This window comes from Anas acuta, chromosome 1 (assembly GCF_963932015.1).
Source record: "Anas acuta chromosome 1, bAnaAcu1.1, whole genome shotgun sequence".
Classification (NCBI taxonomy): Eukaryota; Metazoa; Chordata; class Aves; order Anseriformes; family Anatidae; genus Anas; species Anas acuta.
Window position 1 is genome coordinate 167,124,200 of NC_088979.1, and position 14,369 is coordinate 167,138,568.

Sequence of the window (14,369 nt, forward strand, 5' to 3'; positions counted from 1 at the left end):
ATGCAAATCCTGCAAGCCCTCCTAAAGTATAACTCTCGTGCTTGAGTTAGAAGTGGCAGTCAATAGAGGGCAGGATTCTGGAACTGAAGCTTTGCTATAATTATTCATTAATGTTGTGTCTTTGGCTGGTTATTGGGTCAGTTAATGTATAAAGTTATTGGCATAGCTATAAGGAAAAATAAACAGGAAAAGAAATGAAGCTGAACACAAGTACCTTCACTTGCATATTTGGGAATTGTTAAAACAACTTTGTTCAGAGGGTTCAAATCCGGAGAAAGTAAAGCAAGTAAATAACCAGTCAGCTGAGAAATCCTTTCTCCATTCAGCAGAATTATCTGGGGAAACTAGACTGCAACAGAAGCACTTTCTGGCAAGTCACAAAACCGATGCTCCTCTCACAGACGGTGGCAAATAGCAGGTGCCAGCCCTGGGCTGAGGCAGGGCCAGATCCTATCCAGTTACGGAGATCCACCTCCAGAGCTGCCACGTGAAGCCCAGCACCCAACAGGGGTGGGATGCAAGGAGATAGGACAGGGGACAGAGGGAACCTAAGCCTACAACCCTGTCACAGAGGGGAGGAAAAAGGACAAAATAAATTAAAGATCATGTGAGATGCTGTTTGTTGTATGAACTTCCTGTTCAGGCCAGGAAATTATGTTTTTGTTTTTTGAAAAAAAAAAAAAGCCAGATCAGAAATACAAATTATTAGTTGAGGGCACCATCAGGGAGCTACTCCGTGCAAATGCATCCTAAGGAGGAATTTGAAAGATGGTTGGAAGATGACATTTTCTACAAGAAGTAAGAAGACTCCCAGGCTTTTGACTGGCATGCAAGTTGGCTGGGATTTTAATTTTTTTTTCTAGCTTAAGCATCTTCTAAAATATCCTGCTCATAACTGTTACGTGTTTGCTGACTACATAGAGTATTCAACCCCAAGTTCGCAAAATCTGTGACCTAGTTAGAAAGTGCTGGGGTAGATGAATGTGCTCAAAGGGAAACAAAGAGGCCTGAGAGAACAGCAAGGAAGAGGACGAACATGAAAAGTGGGGACTAGATGATGATAAGAACAAGTGAATTCTTCCTTTTCTCTAGTATATACAGTAGGTGATAAGCTGTTACTAATTACAGACACGAGGCTAGATAGCAACCTTCTTAACCACTGTGTTTGGCTTTTGAGCAGGTCTAAAATATACTGACCTGAGACCAGTGGAATTTCCTTTTAGGTTCAAATAACAGCTTGAGGCCATTTAATCTTTTTGTTGGTGGTGGTACTGCTGGGATTTCTATATTATCTTCTGTACATCTGATATCTTTATCCCTCCCAACTTCACCTTTATCCCTTTATTACAATAAACTTTCCAAAACATTTTAATTTCCCCAAATATCTGTCTTCTTAGAAGTGCCTGAAAACAGCTGATCCCAGCTCTATTTTCAAGGCTGTTAAAGCAGTAACAAATAGAACGTTTAAAAAACGCATGGAGACTGGGTTAAAAATAATCCATTGTATCTTACTAAATGTAGATGGGCTGTTAAATGAAAGTTATTTTAATGGACAGCCCCGTCTCATTGTCCACCCAGCATAAGCTGCCAATTACAGTTCTGGGAAAGAGTCAAGAAAAACACTTGTATGGACTGCCTGAAGGTTTTGTAGTATGCACAGCATACTTTCATTTATCAAGAAGTCTCAGGGGTTGACTGCACTATTGTTGATTGTCAGGGTACAATTGTGTATTTAGATTTTTTTCCCATATTAGCACTGAAAACTACACTCCCAGGGAGGGGCATGAATCGCAGATCTTGCAGATGATAATAGCTGTATGTGTCACATGGGTTGTGGAACTGGTGAACACTTTTTTTTCATACAAATTTCTGAGTATTTTATTGCCATTCTTGGTGTCTTCGGGGAGACAGCGAATTTAAGATGCTCGAATAACTCTCCAAAAGACAGCATTTGAACGAAACCAGTCAGATTGGCCAGCATTATTTCAGAAAATGTGGCTTTCGTACACCTTTCACTCTGAAGGTAATGAGCATCTATTTTTAGAAGAGTATTTATAGAGCAGGGATGTTTGCATTCAGTTCAATCAGCCAGTGGGTTGAGTAGCAGCTTAAAGATCACACCTGGAGGTAAAGCCTTGCATTTTACTGTGGCATTTAATTTGAACACTACTGATGGTGGTTTTTTGCCTCATTTTTAGCAGGATTTTCTGGAAGCTATGTTTTACAGCAATTAATGATATTAAAGTGATTGTTTTGTTTTGCTGTGCATATTTGCTTTGTTTTGTTTTTATGTATATTTAGGCTACTGTCTAAATATATGTGAGTTTCTTCAGCAAGTGTGTTTGAGGAAATGCAAACAAGTCCTTTTGGGGTTTCCTATTCTTGTGGGACTGTCTGTTCTCTCAGTGCATTTTTTTACCTTTGTGCTACTTTCTTTAGATTACTATTTTTTTTAATTCAATGAATGATTCAGATTGGCTAGCATTATTTCAGAAAATGTGGCTCATACACCTTATACTTTTGAGGTAATAAGCATCTATTTTAGAGAAGTACTTTTATAACAGGGATGTTTGCTTTCAGGTATAGAAATACTTTAATGGAAATGAACATGAAATTGCAGTTGATCTGAAAATAAAGAAACTTGCAGGGGAAAAAATGACAGTTAAATCTATAACTACTATTTCTTCATCTCCTTTTCAGTAGACTCTTGTCAGATATGTCACCAAAATAGTGTAACACTACTGAGTCTTTAAGAATTCTGGATATAATTTAGTGTAGCTGTAGCAAGATCGTTCATTGTATGATATTAATATAATAGACAACTTAGGCCATGATTCTGCAAAACACTTTAATATGCACATTAAGTCCCATTGAATTCAGTAAGACCTAAGGGCACATTTGCATGGTTTATTTTATTGTGGTTCAGAAGAGTAAACAGGACAAAAAGCCTTTTGAGGACAGGACAAATTCTAAATCTCTTGCTTAGAAGGAAGTCCCATTTAGAAAGAGTACACCTTATAAGTCTTCAGGATTTAACTCTGTGAAATAATGTTTTAGAAAAAAAAATCATCTGGAAGTTTTGAATCTGTAAAATAGTTCCTTTAATTTAACTTCACTGAGCCATTGAAAATAAAAACAGTTGTTTAAAGATTTCAGTGGTAGAGGTTCATATTTGGAGATTCAGATCCTGAAAATCAGGCCCAAGTCATTCAATAAGAAGCCTACAAGACTTTATTAGGAATGCTTCTATCATCAATAACAATGCTTCTAACATCAATAACCTTGGCTGAATTCGTCTGTACTTATGAGACAAAAAAAAAAAAAAAAAAAAGTGTAAAATTTAGATCTTAATGTGGCTTTACAGTCCAGTTTCCTGATGAGATTGATGTTTGCTTTCTAGAAATGTGTGCTCTATTGGCCAGAAAAAAGAGGAATCTACGGGAAGGTTGAAGTCCTTGTTAACAGTGTGCAAGAATGTGAGAACTATACTGTCCGTCAACTTACAATAAAGGTAACAGTCTGCATCTGAGAAGCATTGTTCCTAATGTTTTATGTTTTCAATGTTAAATGAAGTTAAAATGTTTTTTAAAGGGCATAAATTTTTACAAGAGGAGTAACTGAGCTGTGAAGCTCACAGCTGAAAGGTATAATTGAGACCAAAGCTGTGGAACACATCATATTGCTGTTTTATATCATTCTGGCAATAAAAAAAAAAAAAAAAGGCTTCAAAAAGAATGCAAATTTCACTCTTTTGAATTATATTTGCTTGGAGGCCCTTTTAGCATTGCCAAGATGATGTAAAGGGATTTTATTTAATGAAAGAACTAGCACAGCATGATTCAGAAAAAAAGATAAGCTGTCTGTGTTATGCGTTGAGTGCATTTATAGCCTATTTGAGAATGTAAAAATATAAGGAGTGCATAAGGAAAATTTCATGCTTTCAAGGTTCTTGACTAAGCATTCACTGTCCGAAATAAGGCAGATGCTCCTCTTGTTAGTTACTCCCCACATTGGGCTTATATGCTATGGGACTCCAACATCTGCTCTTCCTGACAGAACTTTACAATAAACAACAGACTGGGAAACTTTGGTTGATTTGGGGTGATTTGGTTCGGAAGAGGCAGTGAGAAGTGGGTTGAAGCCATATTGTCCAGGTTAGAAGCGTGCAGATGACCACAGCCTATAATTACCCTCTTCACTTGCTGAAATAAGTGGTAGCAGCTTCTGTTGGAAAGAAAAGCTGCACAAACTGGGATATTTCATTAACATAGAAGTGCAGTACTTCTGCATGTTTAACTTAAATACTCTTTTAATTTTAGTGTCTGACCCTTATGATAATGTCCTTGAAAGGCAGCAGAAATATTTAATAATTTAGAGACATTAAGGAGCCCAAATCCAGGTGCTCTCTTTTAACTCTACTGCTGACCTAACACAGACCTCTGACAATTACCTCCTGACAACACAGACAGCAAGTCCATAGTTAAATGTACAGAGCAGGGCTTACATGGCTGGAAAAACAGGCAACTTTCCAGGTGCAGAAATCCTTATTTCAAAGGTGTCCCTGGAAGCATGTCTGTTCCCCTCAAATGTATCCCCTCAGTCCAATAAAACCAAATTGTTAAATCTCTCTTAAAATGTTTACTGCCTTTTTACCATAACACCGAGAAAAATAAAAAGAATTGTTCACCACAAGTATGCCTATAAAACCTTGATGTTATGTCCAGCAAGGAAGTCAATCCCAGAGCGTGAAGCACTACTGGTACACGTCCTGGCCAGACCACAAAACCCCTGACAGCGCCCAGCCGCTGCTGCAGCTGATGCTGGACGTAGAAGAGGACAGGCTGGAATCACCCGGCCGAGGGCCCGTCGTCGTGCACTGCAGGTAATTTGCAACCCTTTTCTTAAACAACTGTCACAGAAAATCACATCAAACAGTCCTCCCAAGCAAAGAGCATATTTGGGGAAGAGAAAAATTCCCTAGGTCTTCTTCATGCTAATTGCCTTTTTCAGCTCCTATTTGAGGATTTGAATTTTGCAGACAATTTCCTCGTTTCTAGCAAATCTTTTCCAAGACATTCTCCATTTCTGCTAATGAGCTCTCTGTTTGAAAGACCAGCTGGAAAGATGTTTTTGCTTCTGTTTCTTGTTCATGATTTGCTTTCTTTTTTATCTTGTTGCGTTATTACATACCTAAGTCAGATGCAATGCCCCGTGACTTGTAGACTAAAATGTTGTAAGCAGCAGACATCAGGTACAAATTTGCAGACCAGAACACATCGGTACTAAAATTTGTGAACATTTACACAAAGGCAGTTGGTTTGACACTCAAGAGCAGAGTGTTATTAACACAAATTAAAATGAACACAATTTGCAATGAATGTCCTTGTAATCACTCTAAGTACATCATACCCTTTTATTGTTTGATGTTGATTCATTGCCCCCGGTTGCAAATTAAGTTGTCGGAAGTTGGACTGAATTTATATATTGGTGAAAAAAAGTAGGTGAAGCAAAACGGAAAAAAAAAAAAAAAGAAATTAATGTTTCTTTACTTGCTTTGTCTCATAACTGTGATACATCTCTTACAATTGGTATAGTACTATTTTTATTTTTTTTCTAGAAGCACATCAAAACCAGAGCTTTTCATCTGGAGCCACTTCTTTTTTAACTCCATATTTTGGAGTTAGAGGAATGGAAGCCAGATCTGAATCACACATCATTTTGCAAAACTAGAATGTGATGAGTAGGAATTTTCTAAATTTTATGCAGCTGTTTTTGTCAGGAATTGTAGTTATCCTAAACAATCCACAAATACATGGATGGCCATTGAGGTTCCCATTTTTCTAGTGAGGATCTTCAGTAATTAAGGTTTTCAGAGGAAGAAGGTGTCTTTCTGATGTGAGCAATGTGACAGCAAGGTCTATAATTATTCATGATTGAAGGCCTAGACCCAGGATTAAAATTACTAGTTCTTCAGCGACAACTCACCTAACTATACACTCACTACACAATGGTCTACAGAGTGGATAAACTCACTCATACTGCATTTTCTCATCACATAGTTTCTTCCCTTTTAATATGAGCTGCCAGTGTTGTCATCCAGGTCTTACAGATCATGTGCACACTTTTAAAATCAGACCATGTACAAATGCACAATTCTCAGTTATTTCCAGAGAAGCATTACAGGGCATGCTCAAGCATGATCCTTAATCTGAAATAGAAGGGCTTTAATAATCTCTTAAGATTTGGAATTATAAGAAGTAATATATATATATACATCATTTTTTTATGTGTGTCTTCTCGTAGTCTATCAGCACAGGCTGCTGTCTTACACACTTTAGTGAGGAGTCCATTCAGGACTTAGGATATGAGGAGGACTTTACTCATTTCAGCAAAGCAGTTCCTGTTCTGCAAACACATGGAAAAATAATAAGCACTTGTTTTTGGTCCTTGAAATCAGCGGATCTGATTCTCCACATACCAAGGAAGTAGACTTTCAAAGGAAGAAAGTTTTAAGTCCTTAAGAGTCTTTATAGTGATATTCGCTGGAAAGGTGTATAAGCTTCCTCTCTCGCATTGCTCATTTAAAGCACGTGGCAAAGATGGAAAATATCTCCTTAATCTGTCCTTTACATGTACATTTAATACCTCAGAATAAGTTTGGGTTTGATGGCAACTCAGTACTTTGGGACCAAATATGTGTTAATTGATAGATTTCAGACATAGAAGGATTTTTCTTCTTTAAATTGATTGAATAAAGGAGAATTAGACAACGCAGAATTATATTCCACAAATGTAAAACTAATTTAGCCCCACTTAGTGAAACAAAGCTGACCAAGAATCTGGCCCACAATGCAATATTCTACTTCCCAGAAGACACAGTAATTTTGGAGGACTTGTATGAGTTTCTTAAATGAGAAACTTCATCACTTAAATGAAAAAAAAAAAAAAAGTCATGCTCAGAAATTTGACACTGTTATTGCTGGAAAATTTTACTTTTCCTTCCTCACTAGCATAAACATGTTCTATAAAAAGCATACTGCCTACATCTCTTAATCCCAGAAGCTCAGCAGTCTACACTCCCAATTAGCTGACCATTATGAATGAGCTACTACACCTTAAATCCTGAAAAAGAAGGGAAAAATAGAAATATATATTATAGCATTACATGTTTGGGTGCCAGAAAACACTTCAAAGTAAGTAGATCTCCAGATTTCTGGATATCCCAGAAAAGAAATGTAAGGCAAGTGAAGAACTGTGTTGTTTTTATCTTGCACTGTCTGAAATAATGCTGTGTAATAAGATAGGACCTGCATGCTTGAGCTGAGGAAGAAAATACATTAGAAAACCCTAGCTTTTGTCTAATACATATTAAGGACTTGTCCAAGAACACTTAATCCACACACACACACATACAAAAAAAAAAATGCAGGGGAAAAAAATAACCCTTCATAATAGCCAAGTTTGGTTACATCTGAATTGTTTAAACTTCTTAGTCCCATTTTCAGGGATTTCAGGATATTTGAGGAAGAGAATGGGGGTATGCATCCAATGATAGATACTTGCAGATCCCTGTATAAACTCTTCCCTCCTTTTGGATACATCTATCCCATAGATATTGATGTCCTGTCCGACACTGCCAGGCTATCAGCTCACACTCTTCAGTTTACTTGACCTTTTCTTACACTGCCAGTTTTACCTCTTATTATCCCCTCATGGTTGGCTCAGACATACTCGTATATTTAATACTGCTGAGTCCTCTTGGAAATACTCACTTTGGAAGGAGTGGGCTTGCTTTTGAATCCCAAAAGCACTCCTATCTTTCATTCTGTGGTGAGTAGGTTGTGATTTTTTTCAGCTGTAGCAACTGGACATACTCCTGGTAACACTTTGCACTCATATCAAGCTCTCATGTGGGACACTCAACACATTCTTCCTGGCTTTAGTTTAAATAACTCTTGTAGTGTTTTAAGAAGCAAGTAGCACTCTTACCCATTGCAAAAGTGAAGAAAGCAAGGTCTAATGGCTAAGTATTTCTTCTAAAGTCAAGCCAAACGGAGACCTGGACCCCGACTCCATGTTTTAACTATTTTCCTCACATTTTCCTGGCATGTAACAAGACAAGGAAGAGCTGTACTGAATTCCACATTACTTAAGCAAGAAACAGAGTCAGGCAGAGATTGTCAAAAGTGCTGGAAGCTCAGGGAGTAAAGATAATGCCAAAATGGCTGTTTCCAAGCAGGCATCATGAAAAGCTGAAGTTACAGTATCAAATCCTTCTCCCTCCTGCAGAATCACAGGAAAGGGCATTAACTTCATCAGCACGATTCTTGGTCCTTTTACCTTTGTGGTTAGAGGCACAGTTAACAAAACCCCGCTATCCTTCAAGGGCTTCAAACATAGAGCCCCACTGAGTTTTGCCTTTAGGCGGGCTTTTCCCCCAGCTTAGCACATATCCCCATCACTTGTTTGCATTGTGCTAGGGAATATTTGGACTTTGTGGTGCTAACAGAGATTGTTGTTCTATTAACCACACACTTTTGTGCAAACTGGAAACACGTAAGCCTCACAAATTGCCCACAACAGCTAGACTGCAGGAACTGCACCCTTTTATTTCTACCTACAAAAGTGAGCTGAGAAGTAACCCTTACTAGTCACAAACCTAGAAACTGTTGGTTCTAACAGTTTCCTGCTTCATATTTTTATCGTTTTCATATCTATGTAGTGTTTTCCAATTAACTCTAATCTGAGAGCTCCATTCACCTATTAAATTTTGCCTTCTTTTCAGTGCTGGTATAGGAAGAACTGGTTGTTTTATTGCCACAGCCATTGGTTGTCAGCAACTGAAGGAAGAAGGAGTTGTAGATGCATTGAGCATTGTCTGCCAGCTACGAGTGGACAGGTGAGTTCCAGAAGAACCAAAAATCAATCAGATAACGTGAATTTCTTTAAAGTGACACCTGAAGTCTTCTACATCTTTGCAGAAAGTGTCTTGTAGCTGATACAATATCTGAAACCTGTTACAAAATTATAAGAAATATGCAGGCGTCAAGGTCTTCAGAAAAGTCTGATAGGCACCAAAATTAAATATTCAGGTTGCTAAACATCTAACATGCATACGGGATGACTTAATAATTGCAAGTAACTGTGCTAGATTTTCTCGTGGCTCCAGCTGACCTGCTTCTCCTTCTGCTGATTGCAAAGGAAATTTTCCTACATGCACCATCAGCAGCTGAACTAGTCCAACACAGAAAGCGTTTGTGTAGGCTACTCTATGCTTTCTAGACATATGCAGAGTTATTTTTGTTTATACTTGAGGTGTTTCAGGACGCAAATTCCAGCTGCTGTTAACAGTACAAGGAGGTTACATCACTAACACCTAGAGCAGGGACCTGCGTTCTGTATGTAGGCCATGAGAAGGGACACAGGTAATGTAGACGTTAGTCCTCCAGTCATCTCTAGCAGGAGAAACACAGCATCTGCCTTTCCTATCCTGGCAGAAGAGTGGGGATTTTTTTTTTTCCATATATTTTTTTAAGATATGTTTTTGTTCTACTTCATGATGATGCCTGTGTCTCAAAAGTGGTTTCAGAGCTGAAATAAGTGTGCAGTGATTGAAGTCTCCCATGTGAATTGACTACCCTTACATTGCAGTTGTTAACTGAAAGTGAGCCCGTAGCTGCTGTAACATCAAATTGTGGGTTACATGGGGAATTCTCTGAGGCACAAAGAAGGGTGCTTATGTCATCCAGATACCAGAGAATGGGGGAAAGAAACATAACACATCTGCCCAGCATCGTCGATGTCCTAACATGGAGAGGAGCCAGACTAAGACTGGTTTACTCTTCAGTAATGACTCTGAAAACCACTTCACAGCTGAATGCTGCTTTACATGGAGTGGCTGCCACCACTTTTGCTGACTGGCATGACAGCATTAGCTGAGTATTCAAAATTACTTTCATATTTAGATCCTGATTAAGGAATATTGTTTTCTGGGTGACTGGGTGACATTCTACTGAATGAAGCTCTCCTGAGATAGCAATCCTGTGGTTGCTGGGCATTTGGTGCTCCTCTTTTTCCCTCCTGGAGCTTTCTGCTGACTGCAGCATCCCGTTAGGTCGGAAGAGACACGGGGCAATCTGGAGGCAAGGATCGTCTTTGAGCCTGGATTGACAGGGACATCCAGGTTCACGCAGTGTGTAGTTCACAGCAGAGAGTACCAAGTCTGATGCTACTTCCTTAGCTGTGCTGGAGCTCCTTTTGAATCGGGTTGGCAGACTAACCCAGCTTAAGAAAACAACAAGGCATTTGCTGCAGAGTTTTCTTAAGTCAGATCAATTCCCTGATTGAATTCACAGCTTGGGAGCAGGGCTTGGAAGCAGGAACGCTGTAAGCCAACATTGTTGCAGAATGCTTTGTTTTGTAAAACCGTGGCTGAAGAAAGATTTGTGTTGGAAAGGAGGATGTGGGTATTGTGTACAGTGCAAGCTGCTGGTTTGGTTGGACTTCTTATTCTGCTTACAGAAACAGGATTTTGTATAAGGTAAACAAACAGGGTTGCACCAAGAACAGCAGAGTCTTGCTGTAGGTACCAGGTTATAAAATCTCCTTCCAAGAATATTAACTGTTTCTGACACACTTTTCCTCTTTACATGGAAACGAGCCATAAGGGGTGCAAATGCTGAAAAAGAGATCAGGTCAAAGGGACAATACAGGATTTTCGTGTTTTGAAGCATTCTGAAAGGCACTGGAGCCACAAACTGCAAAAGGACCAGAATACTTACTGTTTTCTGTGTTTATGCATCACCTCCCCTGCCCTTCCCCTCCCACACACCTTCATCAGAGTGGAGAATGTAACGTGATCCTTACAGGGCAGCATGAGCCACTTGGAGGGCAGAATTCTCCAAGGGGAGTTCCTGACCTGAAAATCACAGCAGCAGAAAAAGATGGAAGAGCTGAGGGAAAAAATGCTTACTCTGTTTTAAATTATCAACTCCACGTTTCCAGTGCTCCATCCTGATTATCTATTCATCTTGTTTTAAAAAGGCCTGTAGTGTTCTTCCCCATTTTAGTATTTCTGTTAAAGTCAACCTTTTTTTCTCATTGCTCTTATGCTTAATTGTAGAGAAGTGAGGGCAAACTCTGTTCTCAGCTACATCGGTTTCTATTTCAGATATTTTATTATTATTTCAACCACAGGAAAAATATTCCAGATTTTCAGCATTATTACTGACAACACAGTTTGGTTAAGTATATCTGGCTAATGAACTTTCTTATATGTAGTATGATCCTGGATTACCTTGGAAAAAGAATGGAAATCTGACCTAAATATAAACATTCAGCACACCGATGTCAGTGACACAAAGCTTGTTATAAAATCTAAGTCTTGTGGTTTGTGCATTTTGATCTTTTTTCAAGTTTCAGATTATTTAAATAGACTCCAGAGATCTTGGTGAGGGCTCCTGAACTCTACATGTTCTCAGGCATTGCCTGAGGCAAAAAGTACATTTGTGTTCTAATTTTTGAAGGCATTTTTCTGGGCAAAACTCGGTACACCAGATACTCTTTTTTCTTTCCTTTTCTCCGTTGGCCATATTGCAGGATGGCTCTTGCTCACCTGGCAGTTAGTTTCTAGCAAGGATTGCTAAAGCAGAGCTTAGCAGCCACTGCCAGCCCAGCCAGACTGCAGGTTCGTAAAGTAGCTGAGTGTCACTGTAACACGCACAGAGCTCCACGAGATTAACTTCTCCTGGTGTGCCAGTCCTGACATGGGGATATCAGCTGGTGGTGTGTGAGATAAGGTCACTACAAGTGGCTTGAAGCTGGCATCCCACTAGACATGACTGCAAAAGCTGGCTGTGGCCATAGATGAGTTGCATTTCGGTTGCAGGTGTGGCCAACAGGAGCAGAGCAGGAACAGGGATGAGGCTTTCATCCTCAGGAAGCTGGCCAGCAGCAGGCTGCAACTTATTCTTTGTACATCAGATTGCCCTCACAAAAAGAGAAAACGGAGTGTTCAGACTGCAGTCTGTGAGAACCAAACAAGCATACAGATAAATTAGAGATAGTGGTAAAGAGCTGTGCTGAAAAATGGATTCTTTAACTGCCTATGAAGACCCTCTGGAAACAGAGTTGGAAATAGAGCTCCAACAGGGAATGGTGTGGGAGAAAGCTGCTCCCAATTGCAGTATGCTCAGGTGCTGGGTTCCTCTTAGCAGCTCGATATAAATTATGAGTTTGTTAAGGGGTGAAAGGATCTGGCAGCAGTCGTCTGTGCTGAGCTAACATGAGGAAATGGACCATCCACTCAAAATCTTGACCCACGTTGAAGAAATAGCCGTGCTCTGTGTGGCTTCATAGAAAGACAGACCCTCAGATCTGCTCAACTTTATTTTTTTTCCACTTCATTTTTTATGTTTTACAACAGAAACAGGAAACGTTTGATGTGAGGCATCTTCAAGGTTTACTGTGATATCGAGAAACTTTGCACATTCTTAACCTTAAAGGCACATTCTTGGAATGACGTCCAATAACTTTGCTTTTGGCTCTCCAGACAGGATGAAAAGAGTTTCCAGTGTGCGTCAATTCATTGTTTAAGTGTTTTGACTAATTGCTTCAGGTTAGAAAAAAAAAAATTCCAAATGCCGCATCACATTCATTGTGGAGCGGACTGCATCCAGCTGCACGAGCAGCAAGCCAGAGGGCAGGGAACAAGCCCCTGCACCACGGCTGCTCAGGCAGACCTGGATATAGTCCCCAAACCCTCTGAGCACCAGGGTTTGTTCCTTATGAAACCCCGAAGAAGCAGCGAGCCCAGCAGCTCGTGGAGGAGCCAGCAGCGGGGCCTGGCAGAGCACGAAGGCTGCAGGCCCGGAGGTGCCGCAGCTGCGGGTCCATCCCTCCTGGGCTCTGGGGACACGCGAGAGGAAACCTCCCTCCCTGAGCAGATTTCCTCCTGAAACACTCTTCCTAAAAATGGTGTTTTAGGATCACAGATAATTCCTTGATGTTAGGTGTGGGCTCTACACAAGAGCAAAGGGGAGGATCCCACGTGTGAGCACTGACAAGTTGTCCGAACCTCCAGGACCTGAGTGCCCCCTCAGCTGACAGGGATCTGCACTGCTCTGCCCACACGGGGTTTAGGAGCACCACAACACCTCATTTTTTCTTGGGGCAAATGCAGTAGTGCTGGGCTCGACCCCAGCCAGGCTTTTATGTGCTTTCTCAGGGATCTTGTGTTACTGCAGCCCAACAGAGATAGGTGCGAGGGTCATCTCCACCAACAGCCTAGTGCAGCCAGGCTGGTTTTAACCTTCCCGTCCTGCCACGTGCTGTTCCCTGGATGCCTCTCCTCCTCCACCCCTCCTCACAGCAGATTGAAGCCGGGGAACTGCTCCCCGAGAGCGTGTCCTGGGGGACACGGAGCGAGAGCAGCTGGGAAGGGGCTGCGTGGGCCGGGCAGGACGCAGAAGGGGGCAGGAAGGAAAGAGGCCAGGCAGCACGGAGGACCAGAACAAAGCCCCCCCGGCACCTTTAGACGCTCACTGGATCTCCAAGCGAGAGATGAGTGCAGAGGAGAGCGGCTGCAGGCAGCCAGGGGTTATGAATGTGTGGATGTCTTTGTTGGCAAAGCAAAGAGGCAGTACTGAGGAAAGTAAAAGGGCCTCATGGTTGTCAGTGAACTTCTCTAATACTAAAGGGCAGCATTTGTTGAGGCAGTGTTGCTGTTCTTCACGCAGCTCTATATTGGTAGACCATTTTGTTGCTGCTACCCCTGAAAGCGATTGCTTGGGAGTCTGTCAGACCTGCTGTAAGCTGCCTGGCTTTTACATCGCTCTGGATCCAAATCCCCCTCTGAATTTCATTGCTGTAGTGAAGGTTTAGCTTATGCCAAACACAATACATATCTTAATGTTATCCTTCCATCTAAGTCCATTCATCCACACAAAGGTAAGTAGCTGCTCCAGGGTAAGCTGAGGATGAGCTTATTGCTTTGACTACACTGGAAGGTGAGAGAAAGTGGAATTAAGTAAACCTAGGCCTTCACTCAATGAGAAGAAATGAGATCTGAAAGACATTAGTACTGTCAGAATGAAGCTCTGTTCAATTTCAGAGCTGAATGGTAACACTCATAGTAAATATCACGCCTACCTCCTGTAGGACATCATCCCCTTCCTACCTCACTGCAGTTGGCACTGGACATGTGGGACTTGATCCTCACAGTTTGACCTGAAAAAGGGATTGTAATCGGTTGAATGTATTAAATGTAGGCATCTAACCCAGGCTGGCTGTTACTAGTCCTTTTTATGGTCAAGTTAAGCTCTGCTGTATTGTTGGTGCTAAAATGAGTCACTGCTGTAAAATTTCTTAGG

General features: G+C 40.8%; 1 protein-coding gene across 5 annotated transcripts in view; it reads left to right on the top strand.

The window, feature by feature from the left end:
* Positions 1-14,369, top strand: part of PTPRR (protein tyrosine phosphatase receptor type R) — a 141,885-nt gene that overhangs the window by 125,797 nt on the left and 1,719 nt on the right. For all 5 annotated transcript variants that reach the window (XM_068669200.1, XM_068669204.1, XM_068669202.1 and 2 more), the window contains 3 exons: positions 3,401-3,511; positions 4,725-4,882; positions 8,786-8,899. In XM_068669200.1, the coding sequence (XP_068525301.1) occupies positions 3,401-3,511; positions 4,725-4,882; positions 8,786-8,899 (383 nt within the window). The remainder of the gene's footprint in view (positions 1-3,400; positions 3,512-4,724; positions 4,883-8,785; positions 8,900-14,369) is intronic.